Source organism: Amblyomma americanum, chromosome 5, assembly GCF_052857255.1.
Source record: "Amblyomma americanum isolate KBUSLIRL-KWMA chromosome 5, ASM5285725v1, whole genome shotgun sequence".
NCBI classification, from domain to species: Eukaryota; Metazoa; Arthropoda; class Arachnida; order Ixodida; family Ixodidae; genus Amblyomma; species Amblyomma americanum.
In genome coordinates this window covers 165,439,593-165,453,446 of record NC_135501.1, presented here as the reverse complement: position 1 = coordinate 165,453,446, position 13,854 = coordinate 165,439,593, and the positions used below count along the sequence as shown (strand labels likewise).

Below are 13,854 nucleotides of genomic sequence, written 5' to 3'. Positions count from 1 at the left end.
GTCGTCCGTTCGGTCGCATGCTGCAAACTGATCGTATACAGCACTTCATCCGCAACGTGGCCTCGCGCGCCCGTGCTCATGGTCGCAAGGACGCGTGCGCATGCGGAAGAAAAACGATCGTACAGCGCCCTTAATAGATATGTTTGTTGCCTTGATATGCAATGGCAAAAGTAAATATCACTTGCATATGCATCAAACATAACATCCTTTTCCGTTGGGTAACACGTGAAAGGACTATGACCGCCGAAGCGTGGTCCAGTTACTTCTGTCCGCGACTGTACGTTCATACTGCTTGGTTGAAGCGGGGCTATTTGTGTATGTCGCGTGATCTTTCACATGATGATTGTGACTGTGAAAGAAGAAGCAGTGTCCGTGTCTGCGTGGGAAAGAGTAACCACTGTCGCCGCGTCATGCCCTTAAAAGGCGGAGTTTAGGTGTGTCCCCCTTCCACCCCCCCCCCCCGCCAAAAGCCGGAGTTTCGGTGTCCCCCCCCCCCCCCCCCGAATTTTTGTTAGAGTTCTGTGCCGTGAGAGTGAGTTTCGGGCAGGTACGCAAACACACGCACCGGGGACCCGCTCGCCCCGGCTATCTTTAAAGGGGCCACGGTAGCGTGCGCTCCACTGGCCGGAACTTCGTCCAGTGCGCGCAGGTTTTCCAAGTTGTACATCCCTCGGCGGGCGTTGATCTGGTGCACCGTGAACGGGTGAGCCACATCCAGGGAACCGGAATCGATGCCCATGCCGATCAGGTGTCGCTCACGTGCAAGAAATTGGGCGGCTTCCACGCTGACGGACGGGAAGTGACGGACCCCTTCCGCGTCCAGGCCGAAGTAAGAGGTTGCGTTGTTGCTAAACTGCGTGCGAAAAAAGGTTTGCTTCTGTAATGTCTGAGAACCGCATGCATAGGCTTCAGAAAAGCTAAAATGGCTATAGAACATCTTATTCTGCCATTCGTCAATATTTTGATCAGAAGCGGCTATGTCTTGATAAACGACCGAGGTGACTTAATCCGTAACATAACTTGATCAACCCACTTAATGCGTAGGCTAGCGGGCTACATCGTACTCGGCTGATTCGTGGCGCCAAGTGTACATCAATACAAACTTTAAAAAGGTTATTTGGCCACACTTCCAGCGCCACGGTAAGTGAGAACAGTGGATACGAAACATAGGCGCGATGTATGAAAGCACTGAACTTACAAATTTTGTTTCGAATAATAAAGACTGCATTCCGCCTTTCAGAATCGAGCGATACGAAAGAACAGTGGTGATTACGATCAAGCCCTCAACAAACACTGAGGTGCTGCTTTACAAACAGTAAACTCTTTGGAGGTACTAACACAAACAAAAAAGACGGATGGAAAATATTCTCTTGAGGTATATTCATTTCGTGATATATTCAGCTAAAGAATTTAAGAGCGACATGCATTTAGTAGTAGTAATAATAGTAGTAGAAGAAGTAGTAGTAGTAGTAGTAGTAGTAGTAGTAGTAGTAGTAGTAGTAGTAGTAGTAGTAGTAGTAGTAGTAGTAGTAGTAGTAGTAGTAGTAGTAGTCGACATTACCGGAAGGTGGTAACCATCTGGAGGGGATTACCACGGACCGAAAATGAGGAGGGTTGCATTTAAATCACTCATGACGTCACTGTAACGCGCCATGGCAGTGCACTCCGTTGAACGGTCCGACGTCACTGATGACACGTGTGACAGCGTAGTTCCTCTCTCTCGTGACTCCTACGTACCACGGCTGTGACGACCTCCCGGAACACATTGTTGGCTAAACAGGCTTCGTCCTTCAGAATCAGTCATTGGTCCAGCAGCTCGAACACACATCCTGCCAATTATCGGATATGAAGGCTTCCTTCATGCCTTACAAGGACAGGAGAGAAGCGCTGCTTGAAGGGCGAGCATGTCTTAAACATATAAAAAGCGGTTTATTATTGCTCTACGGATATGCATGGCGCTATCAAATTCCTTACCTCAATATATTGCGAACTGCGAAATTAAAATTCCTCACCAACTGTGGGTGAATATCGAGTTACGCAGTGGCTAAGCGTCCTGTGAGTTTTCTAACGCCGAAGTTTCTGAAATCCTCTTGTGCTCTCACAGGCGGATGCTGCTCTTACGAACGGGTGTTACCTTGTCCCACCCGGTGTGCACCAGCAGAACGCAGCGGTCGGGCAGAGTGCCGTGCATGGCCTCCCACTGTATGACGTCATGGATGGCCAGTTGACAGCTCCTGTTCTGGGCGCACCGCTGCGCGATGTCCACGAGGGAGACGGGAACCAAGGCCAGCCTGTCGACGGGGATCTGGGCCACGTCCCAGCCGTCCTTGACGAAGTGTAGCGGTGCGTCCAGATGCGTCCCTCCGTGGGTGTGGGTCGCCATGGTGTCTACCTGATACCTGCGGGTATCAGGCACATACACTGTGTTGTGCCCTGGACCGCCTCGATCCTCGCCCATTAACAGAGCAAAAGATCCTCGGTCCGTGGCCACAGCAGTGGACTGCCCTCAAGGCATACAAGGCACTCTTTGCCTACTTGAGAGCGACTGGATTGAGTGACAAATTTTGACAGCGTTGTGCGTGCGTGCGTGCGTGCGTGCGTGCGTGCGTGCGTGTGTGTGTGTGTGTGTGTGTGTGTGTGTGTGTGTGTGTGTGTGTGTGTGTGTGTGTGTGTGTGTGTGTGTGTGTGTGTGTGTGTGTGTGTGTGTGTGTGTGTGTGTGTGTGTGTGTGTGTGTGTTTGTGTGTGTGTTATGCCTTTTTCCTCTTCTCTCTTCCTCCTTTTGGTCCCCTAATTCCTCTTTCCCAGTGCAGGGTAGCCAACCGGAACCCCTTTCTGGTTAACATTCCTGTCTTTCCCTCCTCCTCTTTATCTATCTATCTATCTATCTATCATGGGCAGCTGATCATGTGGGTGGTATCTAATTTTGGAAGACTGCAGCGAAATGTATACGCAGTCACAAGACAGAGGAGACTCCGTCACCCCCCAAGGATTGTTGGAGCGACATCCCAACATTTTGGAGGCAAACTCGATTCCATCTTCACCATCATCAGCCTGACTCACTGTAGGGCAAAGGTCTCTCTCGTGTCTCTCCAATTAACCCTGCCCTGTGCCAGCTGCGGCCACCCTTACCCCCTCAAACTTCCTATTCTCATCCGCCCACCTGACTTTCTGCCGCCCCCTGCTACTCTTACTTTCTCTTGAAATTCACACAGTTGCCCTTATGGGCCAGCGGTTATCTTGCCTTCGCATTGCGTGCCCAGTCCAAGCCTATTTCTTCCTCTTGATTTCGACTAGGATGTCAATAACCTGCGCTTGTTCCCTCATCCACTTTGCCCGTTTCCGTTCTCTTATCGTTACACCTATCATTTTTCTTTCCATGGCTCTCTGCGTTGTCCTTAACTTAAGCTGAACCCTTTTCGTTATCCTCCACGTTTCTGCCCCGTAGGTGAGTAGCGGTAAGATACAGCCGCACGAAGTGTCCGGCACGCACACCCAGCAGGCCTCGCTCACGGAGAAGCGAGGTCTGGCCATTAAGAAGGCGGTGGCTTTCGCGGGCGTTCCATTGCTGTTTTATGGCTTTCATTTCCGCTCCTTTGTAGTTTTTTCCTTTCCCTTCGATGCCTTGCTGTGGCGTTTGCTAGCCGTTCCTTTATATCTGTTTTCTTGATAACACGGGTGCTGCGGTGGCGAAAGATGCGGGCCGCCGCCTTTCTTGTTCGGTGCACTCTCTAAAAATCGAAATTGTAGCTCCGACATATCAAATCTAGAGGGTGTAAAGCTTTACGCAATTTAAAAAAAAATCAAATTTTTGAGCTAGAAGAGCACTTTTTTCGCCGTAAAATTTTAAGCGGTGTAGGTTTGGTTTATGGGGGTTTAACGTCCCAAAGCGACTCAGGCTATGAGAGACGCCGTAGTGAAGGGCTCCGGAAATTTCGACCACCTGGGGTTCTTTAACGTGCACTGACATCGCACAGCACACGGGCCTCTAGAATTTCGCCTCCATCGAAATTCGACCGCCGCGGCCGGGATCGAACCCGCGTCTTTCGGGCCGGCAGCCGAGCGCCGTAACCACTCAGCCACCGCGGCGGGTAGTACGTCAACATACAGCTAAGACGTACTAACATAGCAGGGTGGTTAACTATTACTGAATAGTTAACTTTTTGACTATATTACTGTTAAGCTTCTTAATTATTGACAGGCGTGTCAGGAACCTCCATATCCTTTAAAAGAGTTAGGTATTGAACTAGTTGGATTTCTGACAAAGTATATTTTTAGCACAAACACGACAGTATACAGAAAGACAAACACGTTTTTAGACCTATTTTTAAATAAGTTTTTAGAACTTCAGTTTTCAGAAATATCAGTTTCTAGAACTTCGAAAACGCGGCTATAGCCTCGGCGCTGTGGCCCAACGCATTTTGGCTGCATCAAGCCAGAATGCACGCGCTTTCGAGAAGCTTGCAGGCAAAGCAACCTCTACAGTGCACGTAACTCATCCAAATAGCCAACAACATTTGTTGGGCCACAGCGCCGAGGGTAACCGCGTTTTCGAAATTCTAAAAAACTGATATCGATATTACTTACGATGAGGTACGTGCGTATTAATAATTAAGGAGCATTATTGTAATAGTTAAGAAGTTGACTATTTGGCCATCCTGCTAGTTAGCACATCTTATTCTGATGTACTACACCGCTCATCATTCTGTGCTTTTTGAAAAAAGCGCTCTTCTAGCTCAAAAAGATTATTTCTAAAACTGTGTGCAGTCTTCGGTTAAACATCCTGTGTAAGTAAGTTAATGGCGAGGCACTGAATACGCGTGTACAGCCATGTCATAGTCGACATCCTGCTAGCTGTACAGGTAAAATCTCAGTTTATATATTTTTTTTACAGACTGTTTTTTGTACAATGCTGACCGCGTATAAATGAAACCCACTCTTCGTAAGGGTGACGACCGATACAGCCTACCTTTCTTCAATAGTTATTCTGGGAATTTGAAAACAATTTACGCCGATTCGCAAAGGGGGATGAACGTGCAGAAACAGGGCAGGTGGCAGTCCAAATATTAATATAGGCACATCATACATTTAGGTTAGTTTGTTTTATCTAGTGCTTTCCTGCTCCTGCATGTTCGTCACTTTTTTTTTTTTGAGCGTTAAAAATGTGTTTAAACGTGGTCACGGCAGTTGTACATTCAGCAATCGCGTTTAGATGTGGCTATGCGAAATAGCGATGGAACTGACCACGTTTCAGCGTCACTTGTCACTTCACTGACGTTGAGAAGGAAGCGGTCGTCCTGGCTCCAGTAGACAGTCCTGTCGTCGTACGGGTAGCTGAGGTCCACAACCCTTTCGACTCGGGGCTGGCCATATGCTTGGTGAGTCAGGGCAGCAAGCGTGGTGGCGCTGAGGACAGTAGCGATGAGCCTCGACCGAAACGTGCACATGCTGCGGAACCAACATGCAAAAAACCAAGGTAATGTTCAACAGTGTAGCAAGGAAACAGCAGTTCACAATTGGCAGCGAGAGCCTGGAAGTTGTAAAGGAATACGTGTACTTAGGGCAGGTAGTGACAGCTGATCCGGATCGTGACAGGGAAATAACTAGCAGGATAGGAATGGGGTGTAGCGCATATGGCAGGTTCTCTCAGATCATGAGTGGCAGTTTACCAATTTTCCTCAAGAGAAAAGTGTACAACAGCTGTATCTTACCGGTGCTCACCTACGGGGCTCTGGTAATGCAATAAACGAAATGAAAATGTTTTCACATGAAGCTTGGCTACGTAAAGATAATTAAGAGATATAAAGTAGTGCCTCGTTAATGTGGACACTGGCTCCCGAGAAAAAGTGTCTATAAAACGAGTCGTCCGTAATACCGAATCATGAATCATCCGTCTCATGGACCACTAGGCGTTTCAAACTTGATTCAACCTAAACTGTTTTATTTTCAAAATAATAGCGACCAAAATAATGCACCTCATCTGCTAAGATTGCCCAATTTCCACTTCACTGCCCGCCACTGTGTTTAGAAGGAGCCTGTAATCATAAAACGATTTTTCAAAATATAATAAATAATAATTGGTAATGGGGGGAAAGGAAATGGCGCAGTATCTGTCTCATATATCGTTGGACACCTGAACCACGCCGTAAGGGAAGGGTAAAGGAGGGAGTGAAAGAAGAAAGGAAGAAAGAGGTGCCGTAGTGGAGGGCTCCGGAATAATTTCGACCACCTGGGGATCTTTAACGTGCACTGACATCGCACAGCATACGGGCGCCTTAGCGTTTTTCCTCCATAAAAACGCAGCCGCCGCGCCCGGGTTCGACACGGGCGCCTTAGCGTTTTTCCTCTATAAAAACGCTAAGGCGTCCGTGTGCTGTGCGATTTCAGTGCACGTTAAAGATCCCCAGGTGGTCGAAATTATTCCGGAGCCCTCCACTACGGCACCTCTCTCTTCCTTTCTTCTTTCACTCCCTCCTTTACCCTTCCCTTACGGCGCGGTTCAGGTGTCCAACGATATATGAGACAGATGCTGCGCCATTTCCTTTCCCCCCATATCCAATTATTATTTATTATATTTTGAAAAATCGTTCTGTGATTACAGGCTCCTTCTAAACACAGTGGCGGGCAGTGAAGTGGAAATTGGGCAATCTTAGCAGATGAGGTGCATTATTTTGGTCGCTATTATTTTGAAAATAAAACAGTTTAGGTTGAATCAAGTTTGATACGCCTAGTGGTCCATGAGACGGATGATAGTGCCTGTAGATGTAATGAAGTATCTCCTACCGGGACTGTTCACATCCCAAAACCTCTGTACTCACTCGGCTGACAACTGCTGAATGTGGTTTTCAACGGAGCATACAGATAATTCTGTTTCGCTAACAGTCATCCAATGTGGCAAACGGTAAGGCGCGTCGGCCTGGCACCTTAACACTGTAATGCTTGACACCATGCACGCAAAGACAGGCGCAACTACTAAGGCATTTCACATTCGCCTGTCTTCTCAGGTGCTCGGCACTCAAATTATAAGGGGCGGTACATCTGGCAAAGGCGCTTGATATTTTGTTCTCATCGCTGTCCATATTAAATGGACAAATATCGGTCGCAATGGACTCCAAGCATTTTAACCCTGTCCATTGTCCGGACAGCGAGTTTCTATATTAACGAGGCGTAAATACACTGAAAAAGTTTTGTCCCCCCAGAAAAACTGTAAATAATTCGAGTTTTCCATATCAACGGGGGTCGTATTAACGGGGCATGACTGTATCTTAGTGTACTACTCTCAATTTCTACCATTTAGGGTTCATTATCGGGCACCGAGATCTTGCGCTTGAGTGCTGGCCCCATGATGTTGCACGTTGCGGCCCTGTGCCGCAATCAAAGCTTATTCCCGGCGTATTTTCGCACACAAGTGACAAAATGAAGCTCCTGCATGAAGCTGTCCTGAAAACTCTATTTTCCCAGCGTGAATCGGAAATTCAAACACGGACAGTGTCACCCGTACTAACGCAGTCAGGACTATAACTCGTAAAAACCACCTTGTTTCATACTGATAAAACCTGCTTGAACTCGTTAGTAAGGGGCGAGGCTTCTAAGAGTCAATTTTTGGTCGGTTTCTTCCATCATTTCAAATCTCTGCAGGCTCGCAACGTTAATTATTCGGTAGTTATCTAGAACCGTGGCCCTTGTTCGATTAAATTTGCTTGACCTCAAGGTCTATACTCGAGCTTTTGGGAAGGTAATAATCAAATTTCGCGCATTACGACGATACCGATTAAATAATAATAATAATTGGTTTTGGGGGGAAAGGAAATGGCGCAGTATCTGTCTCATATATCGTTGGACTCCTGAACCGCGCCGTAAGGGAAGGGATAAAGGAGGGAGTGAAAGAAGAAAGGAAGGAAGAGGTGCCGTAGTGGAGGGCTCCGGAATAATTTCGACCACCTGGGGATCTAACGTGCACTGACATCGCACAGCACACGGGCGCCTTGGCGTTTTTCCTCCATAAAAACGCAGCCGCCGCGGTCGGGTTCGAACCCGGGAACTCCGGATCAGTAGTCGAGCGCCCTAACCACTGAGCCACCGCGGCGGGGCCGATACCGATTTGAAGATATCCACTTTACTTATTTTCCTTATCTTTTATCTCGTGGGGAATACATTTCTGGTTAGTTGGCAACTTCTGCTGTCTAGTTATTGACCCATTGCGACGCGTATACTGCCTTGAAAGTCTATATAGAGGCACATTTTAGTGCATCTATGCGTAAGGTCACGTGCGCCATCTGGTACCAGAGTGCGACTCCTATTTCCTATATATACTCGTGGTTGTCGCCGCGCAGTTTCCAGAAATCATATAGTGATAACAATAAAAATCGAGCGCAAAAGCGCGACTGGCTCCATTCAAAGATGAGCACACACAAAAAAAACAAAACGAATGTGCGCCAACGCGAAAACAAATGAAATAAATCCAGCTGTTTTGCTTGTGTCGGAGGAAATTAGCACCGGGAGTGCCTCTCCGGAGAACTGCGTGCTTGCTAACTGGGAGTTTACGATCAAGCATACCCGAAGAGAAACAGCACGCACGCACGCATACTGGCACGGTGTAAACGATCGTGATGAACACGGCGCCAATTAAAACTCGTTAACCCAACTGTCATCAGGGCATTACTTGGGAAATATAAGGCGAAGAATCGCTGTGGATTTTCTTTGAACCGTCATGTAATAAAATGATGTAATAAAATGTAATAAATTTTAAAAATAAAAGCAAACGCGTTGAAACGAAAAATGTTCGAGCCGGGACTGGAACGCTGCCCCTTTTGGCTGCAATGCGGGCCGCTGAGGAACGTTGCTCGACTTGGTTTAAAGGGAGGCCTGTGAGTCGTATGGTAAGTTAGGAGTTAAATAAAAATAAACAACTATTTAACTAAAAAAACTAGAGATCAGTGTCCGTGTATGCGAAGTGAAAGGCAAAGAGGACCCCAGGTCACTGATGGGACTCATTAACTCTATCGCGTTAATGATCAGTGTTGTAAGCGTTAGCGAAAAAAAGTAACTAAATGCGTTATTTGTTACGCTAAAGAAAGGAACGCGTTACCGCCGTACGTTACCTAGAACAAAAGGTAACGCGTTACGGTTATCGTTACCGAAAAAAAGTAGCGCACGTTACTTTGCCGTTACTTCATGGCCATTAATTTTAATTAGTTCATCTTTGCCTTAAGAACTCACGATAACAATTTTATAAAGCTCCTGCTTCAGATTAATCTTCTAACCCAAACAATGATTTTACGCGAAATCTTAATTCAATGATAATACTTTGCACAAATGAGCAGGAGCTTAGCAATGTTATAGTGGCCTTAAGTTGCCTGTAGAGTTACATGTGGTGGCTCCTAACTCTATGGCACATGGTGAAGCAATTTTCTGAAAGTCACATTAAACACAAAATGACATTTCATCATCAATTGTAAACTCACAAAGAAAACATCGCTGAACTCTCAACAAATTTAAGGTAATTCTGAAAAATGTGATGTTCCAAAATGCTCGATATGCTTCCACTCTTCACAGAGTTTTATGGCTATTCAGACTTTTTTTAGTTGGGTGTGTAGTCAAGGGCAGGTGTTTTCTGGCATGCATGCGGGCCGCAACAAGGGTCGTCGAGAGCACCTGTACATTTTGTTTTCAACATAACTTTAGGTGCTCTGCGCATTTTTTCTAAAAAAACGCGCGGAGTAGGGGACGATTGGAACAAAAAGTAACTAGTAACGTGACACCTCACGTTACCGAAAAATGTTAACGTAAGTACTTTACCCGTTACAGTTCCGGAATCGTAATGAGTACGTTACTTAGTTACCGGTAAAAGTTTCGTGTTAACCGGTAACGCCGTTACTTGTTACACACCCCAAAAAAAGTCTGAATAGCCATAAAACTCTGTAAAGAGTGGAAGCATGTCAAGCATTTTGGTACATCACATTTTTCAGAATTACTGTAAATTTGTTGAGAGTTCAGCGATGTTTTATTTGTGAGTTTAGAATTGATGATGAAGTGTCATTTTGTATTTAATGTGACTTTCACTATCATAAGTCCACCTCAGACAATCGGAGAGTGCGTCAAACGTAAAAAATGCATGACGATAAATAGTTCAATATGACGGGAATGGCTGAGCGGGCGTCGCTCTCGTTACCCCCCCCCCCCCCCCCCAGCCTCTAAGCGCAGCACTTGTCCCGCCAAAGGTCACCACACAGCTGCGCGTCTCTTTCCAGCCCGACACGCGCTCTGAGCCTGCGCGTGGTGGCAGCCATGCCCTTTATAAACGGGTCGCCGCTGCCTCCTGGCGCGGCTGAGCCAGAAAATACAGTAAATAGAGTAAAAAGAAAACACCGCCAGTTATTGCATTGTCAGGGAAAATTTGTCCTTCTCAACTGCCGTCACAAACACCGCCTCTCTACCACGGTGCTCTCCACAACCACGTCCGCAGCTGCCGCGGTGATGGCGACTGTCCCCTTTTTAACTGGTCGCACCCACCTCTCGGCAGAGCCATGACAGAAACTGAAAACAGGGCCCGCTTGCACAAACGCGAGCCTCTAAGTCCAGACTTAAATCCCAATCTCGTCTTATTATAGCCTACGATAAGTCGGGACTTCCCTGCAGACGTAGTGTGCTTGCACGAACCGAAAAAACGGTGGCCGCTGCACAAAACGTTCAACTGGAACACTTCATTCACTCTGGGCTGCTCGCTTCACCCACTTCATCTGTGGTACATTCTATGCGCATGCTCCCGTGTCGCACAGCCCCCTTCCGCCACTACAGGCGTCGCTTGTGTTTTTAACCACACTTCGCTCTATATCGCTGAAACCGAAATTAGCGGGGATAGTCGGCGCCTTCGAGATGGGAGAATTTCTAGAGGTCATTTTCTTCCTGTGTGTTTTATATAGTTGTGATTCATGTTTGTGATATTTGTGATTTGAGCACATTTGTGATTCCTAGACGTAACACTAGAAATGCCACTAACGTAAACTTTAATTTACCAGTTACCTGAAACACATACGGTGAACGGCTAATTCAGTATCACGGTACAAAGATATGGATCACCTTACCAATAGAGATGAAAACTGCCAACAACGTTGTGTTTTCCATAAAAAAGGTTATATCTTTCATTGATCAGTTAAGTATGTTGTATTGCGTCTATGTTGGCAGTGTTTTATAGTCATATTGTGTAATTCCTTCCCCTCATTCTGACTGATTTGTAACCAGTGCGCGATTGTTCAATTCTGCCTTTATCACTGTTCCACACGATATGGGCCTAAATTAGCTTGGGCTATGGGCCTGACAGTTGTTTGCTTATGTTATTGTACAATTTCATTATGAAATAATTCCTAATTTATCTGTACTTCTGTACTCGTACTGTCATTTGTACTGTCCTTTGTTGTTGCTGTTTATAATGTATTCTTTATGTATCCGCACTCACCTCACTACCCCCGTGCCCTGAGGGTACAAAAATAAATAAATATTCCAGGGCACTCTACAGCCACGTCTCCTTTACCGCTCCATAGATGGCGCCAGTTGTGTATTCAGACCACTCGCAAATTTTGCGCGCCGCACCCGCGTGCGGAACACTGCTGCGGGCCTTGTCGCGATTCCGGGCTCAGCTGCAGGTGATGCTCTGGAGGTGGGCGATACTCCAAACTGGCGGCGTAGGTTGGCAGGGCATCGTGTCTCCGACCACGCACGCTCTCATTGGTTAATCTAGGTGGCGCGCACTCGCTTCCTTCATCCTCCTTTCCACATTTTTCTTTCTCCCTCCTTCTGCTGTTCTCCTAAGGCCGCGGACGCTCTTGCTCCTTCCTTCTCTCCACTTTCTCTCTCCTCCTTTCACCACAGTATTCTTCATACATTAGCGCCGCGGAAAGAAATATACAAACAAGTAAAACAATAATACAGGATAATGCAAGCACTCCGATAGGACATAGCAAGAGCATGCGAAAAAATAGAGTAAATGAACACTGTGAATTGAATGGAAATGCATGATAATGTCGCCGCGCACACTAAAAATGTTATAATTTTAAAACGTGGTAAAGAAAACGAATGTTCTCCCCACCATGTCGACATATAGACCACGACATACATACAGACTGAAAGTCGACATGCAGACCACGGAAATCAGTGTTAAACCAGAGCAACCTTCAGCGCAACAGAAAATTCTGAATCGGGTGTAGCCACAGCTATGTCGCGGGGAAGATTATTCCATGCACTGATTGTGGGTGGAAAAAAATGAATGTGCAAAAACTGAGGTACGCGCTGATATTTCTTTAATCTTATGCGGGTGATCTCGTCGCTGGGAAATGTACGTAGGTGGTTAAAGACAAGCATCTTTGTTCAGTACAGTGCGACAATAAAATATGTCTCGTAAAAACACAAGTCGAAAAAATTCCCGATGGGAGGATAGATGAGGCCATTCTAAGCTACTTTTGATGTCAGTGATGCTGCTACGATGCGATTAGCTGTGGGATACAAAACTCAGTTTAAGATAAGGACAACGCAGTGAGCTATGAAAAGAAAAATGATAGGTGAAACGTTAAGAGAACGGAAGCGGGCAGAGTGGGTGAGGGAACAAACATGAGTTAACGACGTCCTAGTCGAAATCAAGAGGAAGAAATGGGCTTGGGCGGGGCATGTGATGCGAAGGCAAGATAACCGCTGGTCCTTAAGGGTAACGGAGTGTATTCCAAGAGAAGGCAAGCGTAGCAGGGGGCAGCAGAAGGTTAGGTGGGCGGATGAGATCAGGAAGTTTCCGGAGATACGGTGACCGCAGCTGGCAAATGACAAGTTTAATTGGAGAAACATGGGAGAGGCCCCTTCCCTGCAGTGGGCATAGTCTGTCTGATTATGACGTTGCTGCATTTTGACCATTTGCTACACGCAGTTAAACACAGTTCCCAACTAAATACCTTTTCATTAAAGAGAAGTATTTTGTGGCATTACCGGCGCACTAACTTTATCAGTGATAATATCAAGATCAAGTGGCACTTACTTCTGTAGAGCAGTACCGATATCAAAGCGCAGCTCACCGCCGATCCACTTATGTGTGCATGTCTCCTGTGCGCGCTGAAATGTAACCACCACATGTGACCTCCACGGGTCAAATTGGGAACGCATGTGCAGCAGACAGAACGACAGTGTTATAGCGGCGTATATGTCTACGTGCTTTAAGGAAAAAAAAATAGCGGCACATTTCATCTAGCGATAATCAAAACAACACCACCAGGCAGGATGTGCACCTATACGCTGACTTCCTGAGCAAACTGATTAGAGCAGGCAAAGGAAAGGAAGGTTAGAGGCTCGTTATGACGTACACATATGATGGAGGCCAACAGTCACTGAAATCAAGGAAAGCATATTGGAATAACTTTTTTGAATTTGTGGTGTTGATCATTGAGAAATTAGTATAGTGTTGGTCGGCACCCCGAGTGAAAAAAAAACAATGGTTCCCTTATGCTTTCCTTGCAAGAGTTTCGGTGGCTGCTGGATTCTTTCGTAGTGAAAATGTACACACTGGAGTGTGCGAATAGCACGTTTTCGGAAACCGAAACAAGTATGGATAGACCAGCTTTGCTACTGAATTGAATACGAATTGTTTTCTACTCACGAAGGGTTACAACAGCGCTGACAGAGTATGACGACGATCGCCAACTGGCTGCACAGGTGTCTGCGCTAACGCGAGAGTGACTTTGAGCGTGATATATGGAACCTGATGAACTAAATCAATTCAATTTACAACGGCGTAGCAACGCATGGAAAAAAAATGGTTGGGGTAGCGTGAAGGAGGAAGAGAGAATCATGCACGCATTCGGGAACAAGCGCGGTGTAAT

The 13,854-nt window shown here is 46.4% G+C and overlaps 1 protein-coding gene across 1 annotated transcript; it reads right to left on the bottom strand.

Moving 5' to 3' along the window:
• Nucleotides 1-507: 507 nt before the first annotated feature.
• On the bottom strand, nucleotides 508-13,124 carry LOC144132943 (isatin hydrolase-like). The gene is made up of 4 exons (XM_077665691.1): nucleotides 13,017-13,124; nucleotides 5,243-5,446; nucleotides 2,135-2,399; nucleotides 508-853 (listed from the first exon to the last, which is right to left on the bottom strand). The coding sequence occupies exons 2-4, from the start codon at nucleotides 5,443-5,445 to the stop codon at nucleotides 512-514; spliced, it is 810 nt and encodes a 269-aa protein (XP_077521817.1). The 5' UTR covers nucleotide 5,446; nucleotides 13,017-13,124; the 3' UTR covers nucleotides 508-511.
• Nucleotides 13,125-13,854: the final 730 nt, after the last annotated feature.